The 17575-nt window shown below is 41.3% G+C and overlaps 2 protein-coding genes across 27 annotated transcripts in view; one reads left to right on the top strand and one right to left on the bottom strand.

The window, feature by feature from the left end:
- RIPOR3 (RIPOR family member 3) overlaps positions 1-12385 on the top strand; it is a 54927-nt gene extending 42542 nt beyond the window's left edge. For 23 of the 25 annotated variants that reach the window (XM_048963422.1, XM_048963419.1, XM_048963418.1 and 20 more), the window contains 11 exons: positions 292-421; positions 1542-2120; positions 3299-3438; positions 4276-4411; positions 5163-5271; positions 6443-6604; positions 6751-6909; positions 7974-8176; positions 8416-8499; positions 9308-9398; positions 10549-12385. In XM_048963422.1, the coding sequence (XP_048819379.1) occupies positions 292-421; positions 1542-2120; positions 3299-3438; positions 4276-4411; positions 5163-5271; positions 6443-6604; positions 6751-6909; positions 7974-8176; positions 8416-8499; positions 9308-9398; positions 10549-10649 (1894 nt within the window). In that variant the 3' untranslated portion in view covers positions 10650-12385. The remainder of the gene's footprint in view (positions 1-291; positions 422-1541; positions 2121-3298; positions 3439-4275; positions 4412-5162; positions 5272-6442; positions 6605-6750; positions 6910-7973; positions 8177-8415; positions 8500-9307; positions 9399-10548) is intronic. The other 2 variants (XM_048963404.1, XM_048963402.1) reach the window with 1 other exon arrangement.
- A 105-nt stretch (positions 12386-12490) lies between these two features.
- Positions 12491-17575, bottom strand: part of PTPN1 (protein tyrosine phosphatase non-receptor type 1) — a 42160-nt gene continuing 37075 nt past the window's right edge. For both annotated transcript variants that reach the window (XM_048963447.1, XM_048963448.1), the window contains one exon: positions 12491-16042. In XM_048963447.1, coding sequence (XP_048819404.1) covers positions 15835-16042 — 208 coding nt within the window. In that variant the 3' untranslated portion in view covers positions 12491-15834. The remainder of the gene's footprint in view (positions 16043-17575) is intronic.

Here is a 17575-nt window from a genome sequence, read left to right as displayed (position 1 = left end):
AGGACTCATCAGACTTTGCAGCCTGTCGGACTGGTCTTCCAAAGACTGTGACACAGGTTTCTAAAGGGTGTTTTGATTTTTGTATATGATGAGCAGTATTTCTGCCTATTTCTTTTTCAGCTGGTGTGATCAAAGATACTGGTCAAAGAGGAAGTCAGTCTTTCTTTCCCTTTATTCCCTCTGCTGTTTACTAAATGTCACAATTCCAATCCTAACAGCTGTTCCTGATGCTAAGCATAGCTGTACTTTCTGGTCTTACTGACAGGTTGGTCTTTGTATCTTCTGCTACAGCCCCTTTGATGCAGAGAACCTGTTCCTGTCACCTGGAACCACATCCAAGTTTTCTGTGGGTAGCAGGAAGAGCTCTCTGTACAACTGGACCCCTCCAAATACTCCCAGCTTCAGAGAGAAGTACTACCTGGTGAGTATGCAGAGGAAGGCAAAATGCAAAGCATAGATCTAGAATCTACTGTTTGTAGATTTGATTAGGCTATTGAAGATCACACTCAGAAATGTGGAAACATGACATTCCAGAGCAAGAGTGGTTTATTTTTATTTTTACTCCTATTACTTGGAGCTTCACTTTAGATTCTGTAGAAGAAATGAAATCCCTGTGAAATATTTCTCTTGGCGGTCAGAATGGTAGGGATGTGGGCACATGTTCTAATACTCTATGGTGGGAATTGCACTAGGAACCAGTCTCGGTAGCCTTAGTGCAGAACATTATCTTAGAATTGCTCTGTAAAACTAAGTGCCTTCTTTCTCGAGCTTACTTTTTGCCAGGTGTAGCCCAAAGGGAGTAGGAAAAACCTTTCCATGCTTTCAGGAAGTTTTAATGTAATGGTTGTACTATGTATTCCTGTCAATTCTACCATAGATCTTATATAGTGATAACACCATCTATACGTTCTCATAAAATCAGGTCTAAGTCACTTTTGGCACCTCAGTAAGGCAGCAGAATGTGTTGTCAACATTAGAAAGGCTTATGTGTAGGGTCTGCTGGACTCTTAAAAATGAATCTTTCCTCTAACCACTATATTCACGTCTTGTGCTGAGCTGATGTGACAAGAAAGAAGCTTTGCAACATACTCTTTCCAAACTGGTTTTACGCTTGTCCTGGTAACTTTCATCTGGTAACATGTAGTTATTACTTGAGTTACTACAGGCTTCGCATCAAGGTAGTTGATGTCCCATTCCTGTCAGTGTTCAAGGAGCATTTGGACAATGCCATTAATAATATGTTTCACATTTTGGTTAGCCCTGAAGTGGTCAGGCAGTTGGACTTGATCTTTGTAGTCCCATTCCAACAGAACTGTTCCATTCTTCTTATTTAATTCTTTCAGTAGGCTCTTACCACATTGTTATGTTGGTTTCCTCTGTCCAGTCTATGCAGCATAGTTCCTCTATGCAGAATGGCCCAGTGGTTTTTTGATGAGTTTGAATGCATTTGTTTTTAAGAACAGGAAACCATGGTTATGCATCCTGGATGGCATGTCATGCTTTTCGGTTGTATATGTGCTCACTTATGAATTTGTTTGCAGTCTGTTTTGCAACAAAGACAGAACCAAGGGGATGTAAGTGGTGAAGCTCAGCCTCCTAGCATATTGAGTTACTTGGCTGCCTGTGATTTTGGTACACACGAGAGAAGTAAACCTCACAGTCCTGCAGAGACAAGTGAAGGAGACTCGTTCAGCTCTGAGGATCAGAGAGGGACAGAATCCAGAACTACACTTCCAGCTCTAGACCATAGGACACTGCCATTGATGATTATTCAAGAGACTTGTGCAGAAGAGCAAAAGCCTCTTCCAAATCATGCAACTCTAGATATTCTGAAGAAGACTCCATGTGTGGACACATTCTCAAGTAACCCATCTAGTTTCCTGAGTCGTGGAAAAGGCGGTAGAAGTTTAAACCAGACCAGAAGTCGCCATCTGACAGAACAAGAAAGCATTAGCCAGAGAAGCTTGAATGCTGCAAATGATGTAAAACTGGATGGATGTACAAAGTCAATTGACAAGACTCTCCAAGAAGTGTTTAATTTGCTAAAATTCCATGGTGTTGGTCAAGCCCAGCTGGAGAAGTTGGAATACCAAGTTTTAACTTTGAGGGATAAATTAAAGGTATGGTAATGTTTTAACACTGGCAGGTGATGTAGTTTTCAGTGTTATTCCTAAGAGGTTAAAATTTTGTGACCCTGTAGTGGATTTGACATTGGGTTGTATCAATGGCATGTTCCTAAAAAATAAGTCTGGCCACCAGGGGTCAGGCCCTAGTCAGAAAAGACAGTCTCCAGAGCTGACTGCACAATAGTACTGTGCTGCATCTCTCAGGGATGGTGGCCAAATGCTATGCAGAGGTCAATAATCTGTCAAAAGAAATTAAGAAACTGCAAGTAGTCGAAGTGGAAGCTCATCTGGGTTAAACGCAAACAGGATCTTGACTACACGTCAGAGTCCCTGTATTTTGTTTCTAATTTATTTGCCACACAAAATTTCTCATGACCTAGTCTTTGTAGGCAGTTCAATCTGTCAAGTGAATTTTTTAACCATATGTTGCTGGAAACTTTTACTTAGAGGAAAAATCCTGCAGAAGAGCTTTATGCAAGCATTGGGTTATATTGTAAATTTCCTAGCATCTTAGTGTGTGGACCAGCATGCAGACTTGGGAGACAAGATGCTGTAAGACTTCATCTGGGATCTGAAGTAGCAAATGTCATTAACAGCGCTGCACTGACTTTCTACCTCAATATAATCACTTCAGTTATAGGAATTTAAAAAAAAAAAAGAACAAAGCAAATATTCCCAAAGCAGATTTTTCCAGGGGGAGAATGTTAGTGGCCCCATGAAATCCACACTGAAGTTTAAGTTCTTGGGTACTATTGTAGTTTAACTTGACAGGTAGCCAAGCACCACACAGACCTTCAAAAAACAACTCTGTCCCAGCTGAAATTAAGACAGACGCTATGCTGTCATGCAGCAGAGCCTTCAGCTTGCTACTTCTAGATCTACACTAATGGCAAGAGATACAGAAAAGTCAGCTCTTGTGCCAAACTTAAGAGATGTGGAAATACAAAGAAGAATGCAAATGAAAATGCTGATGCACACTGTGAAATTAATCAGCAACTGTATTTTGGGATCAGTGGTGTACCAACAACTCACTCTTCTGATATGTTAAGAATAAAATTAAAAAAGAAGGAAATTGGTTTGTTAGTAAGAGCAATTTGAAAAATCAATCAAAAAATTGTGTAAAATGATTTAATATCTGCAAATAACAATATTTTTCCCTTCATTTTTAAAAGCTAAGGACACTTCATCACAAACATTCATCTGTGGAAAGTTTAATGGTGGAGACGGTGCTGGAAAGTTTTAACTTCTTAAATGCTGACTGTAGTGCTGATGAGGTTTCATTATTTGGAAGCATAAGAACAGCCAGTATCAGGTAGGTGTCTGCAGCGCTTCACTGTAGGTGGCAAGGTAAAGGGAAAAGCAAAGGTGATCCCAGAACACTTACTGATAGACTATGTTTGGCTTAGTACAGGTTGTACTGAGGTGCTAAAAGTGTGAACATCTAAGATAGAAACAATTTATTTTTTAAAATATTCTGAGATTCATAATTCAGAATGCCAGACTGAAACAGTAGGAAGCTTGAACTGAACATACGAAAAACATTGGAGAATGATACCCTTGGGATGTGATGGAATGCCTAATATGCAAGAGTACTACAAGCAGGGTTGTCTGGATAGCCTTGAACAGTCCTGCACCAGTGAGGGAGAGAGCTATATATGTCTTACAAGCTCTTCTACCTGTTTTTTTGAGTGTTCTTTTTGTATTCTCCAAGTTGTGTGCGCTGGAACTTGTGTTCCAGAGCTGTGACCTGGTCCTTGGAGAGTTGTTACACTCCCAGTGTCATCAAACTGGGAGTAAAGCAAGGGATTTTGACTCAAATGACCCGTTATCTCAAGTCACGCTTTCTTTTTCTATTTATATGAAGCATTTTTCTATTATTGGTTCTCCAAAACAGAATTTTCTGGGAGCAACTGACCTGATTTTACTGTTGTGCAGTTTATTTCTAGCTCTAGAAATAGCCCTCATGTTCTCTAAGAAGTGTTATCAATGCACTAAGAAGTGCTTTTGTGTCTTAAATGCCGCCTGGTTTATGTTTCTGCAACTTATTTGAACTTGCAAAAATGAGGGTTGCACTCTAGTGAGAATGCATGTCTTCATCCTGATTTGGTAATATGAGGTCATGTTTTAATTCCTTCTTTCCTCTTCAAAGCAGCACATACAATGACAACACATTTCAGTCCCTGAGCTGTGATGTGAAAACAGAAACAAGAGATGTAACTACTGGAGATGACAACTTAGATGTACTTTTAATAACTCATCTGAAGCTGTGCAAAGCTCTTCTGCAGGTAGGAAATAGCTGATGGGATTCTGAGGTCATCGTTGTAGCTGTTGATTTTTGAGTACAGATAAAAATGAATGTGTAGCTGGTTCTTTTTCAAAAGCAGAAAGATTCAGAATAGCATTTGAGTTCCAGCAGTGCAGCAGTGTATATGCGGATGTGCACAGAAGATGTCATGCAAATGTCATCCAACGGCTGTCTTTTTACAGCCTCTTGGTTTCCTTGAACTTCTGGTAACTAAAGCAGGCTGCAGGAGGCTGGTTTGAGTTGAATTTTGTGTTGGTAACAGGTGAACTGTTTTTTGTTTTTTGTTTTTTTTTTCTTTGCGAATGGAAAAACCCCTAGCTCTAGGGAGAAAGTGGTGGCACTCGGGGAAAAAAAGAGTATTTCTCTCTCTGAGACTTTGTCCACCAACTAATTCAGTTACAGTGCTCAAAGCAAATTTTGTCATCTGCTTTGCGTGGCCTGCAGAGTACAGTGCAACTTTTAGTATTGATCTGCTTCACGGTTGTCAGTGGATGAGGCAGGCATGGATCTGGAATGCTGGACAGCCTTTTCCAGTAGGATGTCACTTTATCCTGTTCTGCTTGTCAGCTTTGTGCTCAGAAACAAGGCCGTGCTGTGATGAGTAGTGGTCTTTGGAGAGAATCTGGTGTTTTCTTGCAGACTTTAGATATGTGCTTCTATGAAACAAATATTCATCTTGAGCTTGATGCTGCCTTTGTTTCAGCTACTGAGATGAGCATGTTGCATTTCAGAAACTGAGGTCACCAAATGTAGCCCAGATCATCCAAGAGAATGTTTTGGAAGAAGTGTCAGAGCAGTTGCGAGTCCTGGGGGATGTCTTGGATTTGTCTGTTGAAGAAAGTGAGTAAATGCGTATTGCCAGGGATGTGAGAGCTACAGGGAGACCTTGAGCTTTCCCAGACACGTCAGAGTTTCTTTTTAAATTCTTTACAAATATTCGCATAATTTAAAAAGCTCTTACAGATAATTTCTAATTTTATGTATGTATTTATTTATTTATTTTTGAGAAAACAGAGGCCACGATTTGTTTTCCTTTTGTAAGGAAATAAAAAATTGAAGTCTGGCTCATGAAACAGCTGAATGGTGTGGTGTGCCTTAGAAATAGGGGTGTGTTACAGACAATGGAACTTGCAGAGAACAGCAAAATAGCATTGATAAAGTCATTTATTATTTTACTTAGCTTACTAACCTGTTTTGCTTTTGTATGCATTAGAAAGAATAGTTTGGTGTACAGTGATCTTGCCCTATTCTTTCCATTAACTGCTGGAGAAAACAAAACAATAAGAGCACAGTGGGAGACTTCAAAGGCTTTTGTTCTCGTCTTTGTAAGGTGCAGAGAAAGAAATGCAGATTTTAGCCGGAAGTATTTGCTGACACATTTGATCTGAAGGATGTGAAAATAGAGGGATCCTCAGAGCAAGGCTCAGAAGAGCCTGTAGCAAAACACGGTGGAAGTGCAGGAGACCTAAATGCAGAGCAGAAATTCAACCTCTTTCTGCAAAGAAGAGGTGATAGGGGTTAAGTGATACCAAGAAACTGCAGGATATTGCTTTTATAAAGTGTTTGATGGAAGAAAGTCTCCTTCAGCCTATATACGTAGGTTCAGTATTTTCCTCTTGTGAGGGTACGTAATGAAGAACTTCTGAAATGCTGGGAAGTTCTGCCTCTAGCTGGTAGAAGTGAAAACAGTTAAACTCACAGAAGATTCTTTTGCAACTTGACTCTGATGATAGGGAAAAATGAATGATGATCCAAAGGGCAATAGAGCTTTGCTAAGGCATCTCATTCAGGTCTTCTTATGACAGTTTGAGGCCACAATCCAAGCTTGCCAACATGGGTGATCGCAGACATTAAAATACAGGCAGCAAACCTCCAGCTTTGAACACAGCCATCTATATAACGCAAATTTAATTTATGTGAACACGTATCTAGATGGGCATCAGGTGCCTAATTCTCATGTAAAATGCAAAATCTGCTAAAGCTCACTAACTTCCTAAACTATGATTTACAGTTATTCAGAAGACTAAGAAGAAGAAGCACTATCTGAAGATCTGGAGTGATGTTGCAGAACCTGGCAGTATCTTCTTTGCTTCAGCAGAAAGATTCCGTCACGTACTGAAGTACACGTTGGCAGTCAAAGTGAAGGAAAAGTACCCTGGCCAATTAGAAGCAGGTACCACTCTGTTCCTTGAGCCAAAGGCTGCTTCAGTTGAATCTTATCACAAGAGAGAAAATTATCCTTACGCATTTAAAGAACACCTTGTTTTGGCAGCTCTGCAGCATTTCCTTTATTCATTTGTTCTTTTTTGTTACTTTCAGTTTTGCGAAGACTGCTAGAGCAGATCGTCACCTGTGATGGCTTGCTGCCTTCTCCATATCTCCAAACAGAACCAGTTACTTTATTCCAATTTTACAGCTACCTGGAGAAACACCGGATTACAAGCCTGGAAAAACACGTAGGAAGACTTGCTAAAGAAGGTAATGGCAGCACTAGGCACAGGTTCAGATCAACTTCACTGGTGCAGATCAACTTCCAGAGCAGAGAACAGCCCAGCACTGCACTGCCAATTTGTTTTAGTTCCTCTTATGACCACACAATTTTAACACAAATAGGACAGAGATGCTTCACTCTCACATCTGAGCAGGTAGAAACAAAACAGGTGTGAAAAAAAAAAGTTCATCATAAGTGTCCAAAAAAAAAAAAAAAAAAAAAGGAGGGGGGGGTTTCTGAGATATCCTGAAATTTAAACAGAAACTGGTTTAGCAACAATCTACGTCTAGATTAAAGGACTGGATAACTGCCTGTAGCTCTGTGTGACTGTATCCGCAGCGATGACAGACACAAAAGCGATCACATTTCAGAGCTTACTAACGCATGAGTTCTCAGAGGCAGCCAGTGTCTGGCTGAACTTAACAGCATGAAGGCACTTTAAGCTTTGTCTGTGTTAGAAAATTATTTTCAAAATGATCCTGATATTGGCTGTGTCTTTAGTCTTATTTTGGTGGAAATTATTTATCTGTTAGGAGACTGAGAACTTGTGCATCACTGGTGAAAAAGATCCGTAATATTCTTCAAATTGCCAATCTAGTGTCTCATTTCTTCTTTCTGAAGAGAGGCATGCTTTTCTCAACTGATGCAGCTCGATCTTTCTGAGCTGTTTAAAAGAAGTATTATGCTTGATTGTCTCGTCCTTATTTTAGGAATGTTCTGGTGGTTGTAATGTCCAAAGGTGCAGAGATTTCTTACACTGTATGTTGTACTCTATGCACCTGGGCCTGTTACAGAGCAGGGCTTTGTTGTACCTGTGAGCTAGAGCTGTGAAATAGCAGTCACTGCTCTATGAAACAATGAAAGGGAAAGAAGGCACTTCTTTGGGTTGCCAAAGGGGCAGTCATCCTGATTTGCTCCCTGCCATACTTAGCATGCTTATTTACCATTTGAACAACTTCCCGTGGCTGAAGGAGGCAGAGTTAGAGAGGAGTTAATCCTGTGGAAATGTCTTCGTTTACCGTGTTGTGATGTTAAGTCCTTTCACATGCAGTGATGCTAATTGAGGAGCTACAGTGCCCTGGACGGCTGAAGACCCTTAAAAAATTGAAAGGGAAGCGTCTGAATCGGCTCCAGCCTCTACCGCAGACTTTGCGGCTACTTGGGATTTTACAGCTTGATGACAACCACCGCGTCAGCAAAGCAGCCACATCCTGCCTCTCCCGTGCAGCAGCAAACAAGAACTTTAGGGAAAAGGTTAAAACTTACTTCTTCTCAGCTTTTCTAATTAGGTGCTGAAATGCATGCTATTTGTTTTGTCTTGAAATAGTACTGTTACCCTCTGCGCACTTCTATTACCTTGAACTGAAACCAAGTCAGTGCTCAGGTGATTTTTCTGTAACCTTTATTCAATTTCACACAGATAAACAAAGCTAGTGTTGGTCTGAATTTGAGTGCTTGACTATACTGAGAGGTATAAAACTTTTATCTTTCAGGCTCTCCTTTTTTACACTGATGTTTTAGTTGGCTGTGATACAAGACTTCAGCAAGCTGCGTGTTTGGCCCTTAAAAATCTCAGAGTAAGTATTTATAACTCTACTTGTTTCTTGCCGTGTCTGGCAAATTGCTTTTAAATCTGACGGGGATTTCATCTTTCATCTTTCTTTTATCTGGAATTAATGAATTCTTTGCCTTCCAGAGTTCCAAAATATTACTGCTGTTATTAAAAAGCAGCAGGTAGAAGGGGTGTCTCAGTTTAATCTGACAGGCATGGCAGAATGGTAGAAGGGTGCTTTCTAGTTTCTCCAGCATTACCACAGCAGATAGTGCCTGACTGAGGACATCTGGTGTGAAGGAGAACAAGCAGTCGTCTATGTGTGGAGTCAGTTCTTACTCTTTAACTGTAGAAGTTAAATCAGTTGATCTTATTTTAATAACTGCTGATAATAGTCAGAAAATACAAATAGTATTTGTATTGCTATTATAAACAATTGTAATAAGTTTGCACTGACAGGATTATTGATAGTACAAACGTAGCCATAAAATAGGCCTGACAAGCAAGTCTTACTCTAAAAGTCAGATCTGCTAAGCAAGTGTTGCCATGGCACAACTTTTCAGTGAAGGTCCCAACTGTTTTATGCTAATTTAACAGTACTGAAGCAGTGAACTGGGGACCAGAGTTTTAACACTTTCCTATGTCTTAAAACAGGAGAGAAAGGATAAAATAGAAGTGATATCATGCTCAGAAAAAATAAGTGCAAGCTGATACCTTAGGGGAGAAAAGAAAGATCACAGTCAGACACAAGAAGAAATGGGAGTTAGTTTGCTTTGGAAAAGTGTTCATCAAAATGTTTGCTGATAGGCTACCATTGCACTTCTCTCAAATAGGGCATAGAGAGTATTGAGCAGGTTGCCCACCTGTGCCAGTCTGAAACAGAGGATGTAAGGAATGCAGCCAGAGAAACAACGCTGTCCTTTGGTAAGTCTTCATGCAACTTAAAATGCAGATTCCAAAAAGTAGTGTGAAATGGTGCAAAACCAGAACAGGTCTGAAGCTCTGCTTGTGTTGTACAGCCTGAACACATCCTAGACAATGGGAGTGTTTCATGAACGGCTATTTCATACCATTAAGGGGCCACATGCAGTAACCAACTTTGTGCCACACGTAACAACCAAAGGCTTCTATTACTCTTTGTAAAACCAGACCAAGATTATTGTAGGATAAGGTGCTTTAAGAACCACTAAATTTTTTGAAGGATGGCAGATAAGCACTTAAGTTGCTGACAGTGCTGCTGGAGTACTTACTAATGGTAGTACTGGCATCAACGATTTTCCCCTTGTACCTTTTGTAAAAATGCTATTTGGACCCAAGGGATTAAAATTACACTGGTTCTAGCTCTGTGACATTAGCTAAACGGAAGATCTTTTATGTATCACAACAGCAACAGAATACTTTGGCCTGGTGATTGCCTTTAGCCACCTGCAAATGGACTGGCTCCTTGTATTTTTCCTATTCCTGTTCTACAAACTGCTCTGTTCTGAATACCAGAGGGTTATTAAGTGTAGTCAGAATTGTTCTGTGTGTGTTACTTCACCTGAATGCAGTGAATGTACCTTGGAGTTGAGCTGCTAGTCAAATCTTGAGGTTCTTTGCTACTGGCTGGTATTTGTACTTCTACTGAAGGCAAAGGAGAATTGTCTAGGATAAGAACCTGAAAGGCTTAGCTCCCGGGGAGGATGCAGTCATCTGGGAGATGGCGGTAATTTCCCTGCTCTGTTCTTCCTGAAAATATTAAGAGTCATGCTCTTCTGAGAATCTCCAGACTAACTTCACAGAAATACTAAGAGTCACATGCATTACAAAACACATTTTCCAATTGTGATGCTCCATGTTGTTAATCATGTGGAAATGTTTACAGAGAGCCTGATTATTTTTTAAACTTAGTTTTCCCATGGTGACTTGTAGCAGGGCTTTGAACATCACTGCTTTAGAGAGATCTGTCACTACTGAGAGTCCTAATTAGTTCTGTACAAAGTCACAACAGAAGTATTTCTCACTACTGCTTTTCTCAGGTTGTTTCTGACTGCTTTGTTTTCCTCAGTGTGAGATGTGTTTTCTTTCTTCATAGGTGAAAAGGGACGACAAGCCTTTGAGAAAATGGACAGGATTTGCTGTGAATTGAGGGATGCTGTGCAGCAGGAGGCTGAAATTGAGATCACAGTATTCTAGTAGTGGAGTATAAGGAGCTAAGTCATTCTTTCCTCACAGCTACTTATGGGTACCCAAGGGTTTACTTTTGTTGCTTATCAGCATCTTTACTTTCACTCTGCTATGTACATGCTGCCTACTGACAGTAGTTTTGTTTCCAAGGTGGACACAGTTTGCAATCTAAATCAAATAGACTGGAATCTTTGTTTTTTATTCTCACTTTCAGTATTGATAATCTGAAATGCTGAAGAAAAAACAAACTGGGGTCCGTAAGAATGTCAAACCAGGCTGCAGCATGATTGAAGCCTACGTCACAGAACTGGCTGCGCCCACACAAACTCAGTTGTGTGCCATCTGTTCTGTTTGCATTTCTGCAAAGAATGAAATGATGGAGCTCCAATAATCCATCTAGAACCTTGCTGACAGCCAGTTGTTTACATCAGCTGCCATGTGAATTAGAAAATCTAGCAGTATTGCTTGCTGGTTTCTCTTTTTTTAATAGAATTTTGCTGCAGAAGGAACAATGGCTCCTTGTTTCAAAAGCTTTTTTTTTTTTTTTTTAAATCAGTGCAACGTAGGACAGGCTTCTTGAGCAGGGATTGGCAAGGACAAATAGTGTATATCCTCTGCAGCTGACAAGGGGAAGTTATTTATCGTATTAGCCATGTACAAATCAGACTGCCATACAGGCAGAGCTGTGTAAGCTTTTTAGGAAAAAAAGCATTTTCTTCCTTTAGCCATACGTCAAGGTTTGTATAATCACATGCCCACTGCCAGGCTCCTTACTCTCCGCTTAGTGCAGGAGAAAGTGGTAACCATGATGTGAAGTCTGGCTACAGGTAAAATACTTGAAAAGGCTTGTGTGTATATATTTTATATATAACACTTTTTCTATTCAGTATTTATTTGTTGGATTTCATACTTTCTGGACTTCTAATAAAACTTTTGAGACAAACCCTGCACGTCCTTCATGTGGCCGTATGGACAGAGCGATGGGGAGAGGTGCATCTGAACAGCAATTTAGGTTCTGCATTCCAAGCCAGGCTGTGTGTCCACTATATACTTCATCCACCCCGTCCTATCTGCTCTGCCAGCTTCAGGCTTGTGCAGTCCAAGCAGGCTGGGCTGCTGCTGTGCTATCAGTATTGCCTTGGAACGTGCAGCATCCTGAAACCCCGCAGCTCTTCTCTCCTGAGCTCTGAACTGCGGAGTTCAGGTCATGCTGCCGCATAGCAAGCTTTAACCGCACTCAGAGGCGGTCGCTCATAGATTTTGTAACTCTGCTTTTCATTTGCAGATTTATTTCCAAGCAGGGACAGGCGTTCCCCGCTAAGTTCCCTGCAGCCCCGGCAGCTGCCGCCCACTCCTCTCCTCCCCTTGGCTGGAAGGGGCGGTGAGGGGGGCGGGCTCTGAGTGCAGCGCTGCCGCAGCTGCTTCGGCGCCGCTTTGTGGAACCGCTGAAAAATCTCGAGCACTTCTCCAGTTGTAGCTTTCTTAAAAATCTAAACAAAAATTACGTTAATTCGAAGAGCATGGAAGTGCTGCGATCCTGTAGTCCTTCCCTGGCTAAAGCACAACAGAAACTCCTGCACAAACTTGTACCGGAGGCACGGTGATGTGTATATGACCCCAATCCCTGATCCAACGTACTAAAGTGTTGGAGGGGAGGATGAACGTGGCAGGGAGAGGCACGGAACGGGGCACTCCTCTTCCTGGAGCTCTGACCTACAAGCGAGCTCTGACAGTAACGCTTCAAGCCCTTTCCAGGAAGAGAAATAAACACTATCAGTGCAGACTTGCAAGTAATTCAAAGCAGGCGCCGGCAGCTCTGAGGAAACACACAGCGATGGGACGCGGGTACGTTCTTTAAAAAAAGAATTTTATTGTTACAACTGAAATGGCAACTGAAAACTTGTATGGGAAATTGAGAAAACTGTACAGTTTTACTATAACTTCTGAGGTCGTTGCAGTGACTTACACAAAAGACAAAATACCTGAAAATGTGTTATACCAAAACATTTAACTTTTTTGGTTTTTATTTTTTTAAAAAAGTTTATTCTATGGTGATCTGTAAAAAAAGAAAGACCTGATGCGTAAATATTTGCTTAAGGCAAGATAGCAGAGCAGCTCACTAACTTTCTAACAAGTTTAACATGGATATTTGTCCATTTTCCAAGAACAGGTTAACCAATACACCCACTTTGAAATGCTACTGTATATACACACCGAAACTACTACGTACACATACAGGACACCAAAACAAAAATGTTTACAGTTCAGTATTATAAGCTCTATCCACACCTCACAGGGACAGCACAAGTTCTCCTGAATTTGGAACGGGTGGCAGAAACAAGAAAAATACACAGGCAGAAGAGAGGGTGTTCAGAACTTCCTCTGCAGGAACGTTCTCATACTGCAGTAATTTGTAAGCACGGTGCAACTGGATGCTGGATTCAAAGGGAGGATGCTTTACTTTCCTCCCCATGCTACCGTTCTAAACATCCCTTCTTGGGAACAGGACAGTTTGTTTTCTGTTTGGCTTTTTTTTTTGAGGAGAATCACACCATTTAAGAACCTGTGTCTTTGCAAAGCAACTATGGCAGTCTTGCAAAAAAAGGTGGTTCTTTGTCCTCCAGTGCAGCTCTGAAGGCAGCACAGCAAGTCCCCCCCAGAGTCACCAACTGCTGCTTGCCACCCATAGCAGAGGTGAGGTGTGAATACAGCTTACCACGCACTCTGGAATGTCTGTACTATACTCACTCAGCTGAAATGAACCATGCTAACAACCAGGTTACGCTGAATACGCAGAAATTTAATAGGAGGTCATGCCAAGGATCAGGCGAGTACATGTTGTCTGATAAACACCAAGTCCATCTACCGCTGAACGAAGATGCTTTCAGCAGCAGCCTTTGAACCACAGTCACTTAATGATCAGTTCATGCAAATATAATTTGGGCACATCAGTAAGCAGAAATAGAACTTCCTTCACCTTTCAAGCACATGGTATTTAATCAGGACACTAGAAGACTTTACATGCATTCTAATACAAATGATGTATGAATGTTGCTTTAGAACAATGTTCTACCAAATGACGGAGAGAACAGTGGAGAGAAAGCAATCACACGCTGTATCTTAAATACACAGATGAGCCATTATATATTACCATTTTCCTACACTCATTTTTCACGATTCCAGTAATACCACCAGATATTGACTGGTTACAGCATTCCTCCTTTCCAGTACTGGAAAGTACAGACTGTTGGTCTGACCAACAATCCCACAGGTGAAGTATCCATTCCCAGTACTACCTGAGGATTTAATATTGTACTTGTGAAAAGCCCTTGATGCAAGCTTAACAAAAGACAGAAAAGAAACAGCTCCCCACTTCACCTCCTTATTCACCGAAGGAAAAGAGCTGCACCTACAGACAGCTTTGCAAAAATGAAAAACATGGAGTGGAAAGACTTTAAGATACTCCATAGTGATGTTTGCACTGAGAATGGTGGTTAAGTGCCATAAAGCATTTAAAAACAAAAGGAACTGATTAGCAACGCTGTTGCAGATCAGCCAACATGGTTTGGTTTCATTCACCACAGCTTTTAGTAGTGAATTTAACTCTTCTGTTCCATGACATCAGCAAATAATTCTTCCCTATTACTGTTTAAGTTGTAATAATTTGGTACTAATGTGAGGAGCAGCATTGACTAAGACTGCTGCTCAGTGTAACGCAAGCTTCCAGTCACAATTCTACCAATGCACCCAAATCTTCATTTGCAAGCACTCAGATTATTCAAGTGCTGGGCTCCAGCTGAGCAAACCCCTGACACAGCACGGCACAGAACAAAACCACCCATCTCAGCCCACGTTACTGAGGACAGCAACATCCGTGTCTGCAGAGGTGCCAGGCTTATCCACACACACCTCTGTCCCGCGGTCACCCAACAGCTTCTCTTCAGCCAAATACACCAGTATTCTAAATCTTTGCTTTAAAATAAGCAAAACACACAAATGTTTGCATCAACAGCCAGCTGATGCGTTCTGAGACCAACATGTCTTCTGTTGAACTTTCTGTCTTAAGGAAGCTGCCACAGGATTGAGGCTCTGGTTTTCCTGACGTGCTTTCCATGCTTACCTGCAATGCCTCTGAGCACACAACCTCCCGGCCGTGGCACAAAGCACACTGTTCCTTATGAAGCAGATGTAGACTGAAACTGCATTTTACATTCCAAATGATGAGGCTTATGAACTGGTCCTTCTGAATGCCAACTGAACAGCTTCAAAATGCTGGTGGACATGTTTTGGTTGAATTTTCTTTCCTGTTTCTTTCCCTCCCCTCAATTTCTCCTAACCCAGAATACAAATGTAAAAACAGCTTTACAAAGGATGGTGCAATGTAAATAGGTATATGTGCAAGTAGAGCGCAACAAAAGTCAATGAGAAGATACATTTCTTTAAAAAAAAGAAAAAAGAAAAAGAGCTGGACATGTTGGCATACCCTGAGCAAATGCAGAAGCCTGTTTCTATAAACAACGTAAAACAATAAGCTCTTTCAGAAAAGTTTTCCCAAGATTAAATACATCAATACCACAGGCACTGCCCACAACTCACTCAGTCTTTAACAAATGAAGCAAGTTAGAAATAAAACCAAACCAAAAACCCACCCAGTCATAGCTGCCCCCTACCCCTTCCAAAAGGCTTACATTCTTCAGGTATGTGGGTTTGTTTTTCTTTTTTTTTTGGGAACTCAATGACGTAAGTGATGTATTTGGTTACAACACTTGGAGAATACAAGCAAGTTTCGCTTGTGCCTAGCTTTTCTGAAACACAAAAGAAAAAGAACTGGCTTTTTAAAAAAGGCTAAAAACAACAATGTGTTGTAATTCTATTATTTAGTAAAAAAAAAAAAAAAAAAAAAAAAGGAAGAAAAAAAGAAAAACGGACTATTTGGCATTTTCTCTGCTTACTCCTGAATATTTTAAGGCCCTGAGATTAGAATATCATGTTCTTGGGACCACAGGGCTAGCTGAAACCCTAGTGCATCAATTCTCTCTTTAAGCCCTAACCAAAGTTCTGGCCTTTCAACTTAAGATCTATCTCTGCTGAGATAAGGCTCACGTGCCTCAAGAAGCTTTCTTGTACAGAAGCTTATTACAAACCGATCAAATCGTTGGTGTTTTCTGCAGGGTCAGTTGTGCTGGCATGTCCATCAGTGAAAACATACCCTGTAGCAGAGATAAGCTCCTGCTGTGAGGAAAGTGAACATGCATATATTCACTAGAAATGGCTTCCAAGTTGTCATCATGTTCTCATCATCCTCTTCTATGCTTTCCGACTTCATCGACTCTTCTTTGTGGGCCGAGACTTGCAGGTTTTCGCCAACAGTTCTCCTCCGAATTTCAGTGTCTTGACTAGTGCTTAAGGACAAATAAATAGATGTTCAGTACTGGATTTACCCTTTAAAGAATGAGCTGACCTATCCTTAACCACCTCTTGCACTGCTCATCCTAAATCTGCTGCCTCCGCAGCCACTGAGACAAGAAAGGGCCAGCCTACACCCAGCTGAGGAGAACATGAGGGTTCTGAAATCATGCAGCTGCTCAGAGTCAGAAAGTGATGAAATTACGGTTTGTTGGTGCTTTCGTAAGAGCAGCAAGGAGCACTGTGATGGAGCTGAGGATTACTCCATCTTTAATAGTTTTTAATGCTTTTTTTCTAGATAAAAATCTCCATCATGTTGACACCCAGAGAGGCTTCTTAACTGGAACTTTTAGATCTACTGTACAGCTTCTTCCATCTGAATTTAGAAAGCAGAACATCACCAAGCTGGGAGAACAAGTAGAGTGGAAACCAGCTGGGAGCTGCATTGGACAGGGATTTCCTATACATCTTCTGGCAGCTGAAGTATAAAACTCAGCAATCTGTCATGTCAGGCAACAGACTAGGGCAGGAAAAAAGCCCATGCTTAAGGCTTCTGCCTTTTTGCTCACCTCTGCCAGTTTGTCCATGTCCACTGCTCCACTTCTTCCAGCCTCTTTCTGCCTCATCTTTTCATATCAACCTGCCCACCCCCTTCCTGTCTAGCATGTTTTTCTTGCATCATTTCTGGACTCACTGTCCTAGAAATGAGGACAAGAGCAGCGATCAAAAGGAAGCCTCACCTTGCAACTACAGTAATGCTATGGAATTCAGGATCTCAGGATTCAAATCCCAGCCTTTTCTAATGTCAAATACTGCATTAAGATTGGATTTCACTTTAGTAAGGTAACGAGCAGATGTCTAGTCCAAGCCAGCCTCATAATTAGAAAGGAAGACAAGCAGTTCCAGAGGATGACTCAGCCTCAAACTGGTGCCTGTAATAAAATTAACGTATGTCTCTGAGCTGGACATGCCTTATATTCATTTAGACGAAACTGTGTAAAGAATTTCCAGGAAATCATTTCTCCACTGATTAATTCAGATCTACATAGCTGATGACATAAGATACAAGCTTTCTATCCATGTTCCTCATTAGGCACAGAAAGCATTAGCTGTTATCTCACATCCCAGGCAAATACTCTGGTAACAGAACTAAACTGTCCCTGATGGAAGAAAGGAGGAAGGTGTTGCTATTGTAACACTTCTCTTTTGTAGCTAAGCCTTCATAGAATTAGAGAATCACAGAACACCTGGGGTTGGAAGGGACACCGAGGATCATCAAGTTCCAATTCCCCTGCCACAGGCAGGGCCACCACCCTCCAGATCTGGTACTACCCAGGTTGCACAGAGCCTTATCCAGCCTGGCCTTGAACACCTCCAGGGATGGAGCATCCGCAACCTCTCTGGGCAGCTGTGACAGCACCTCACCACTCTCTGTGAAGAGCTTCCCCTGACATCCAATCTAAACCTCCCCTCCTTAAACTTAAAACCCCTCCCCTTGTCCTATCTCTACCTACCCGAGTAAAAAGCTG

This window comes from Lagopus muta, chromosome 16, assembly GCF_023343835.1.
Source record: "Lagopus muta isolate bLagMut1 chromosome 16, bLagMut1 primary, whole genome shotgun sequence".
Lineage (NCBI taxonomy): Eukaryota > Metazoa > Chordata > Aves > Galliformes > Phasianidae > Lagopus > Lagopus muta.
The sequence above is the reverse complement of the archived record's forward strand: the minus strand, read 5'-3'. Positions and strand labels throughout refer to the sequence as shown.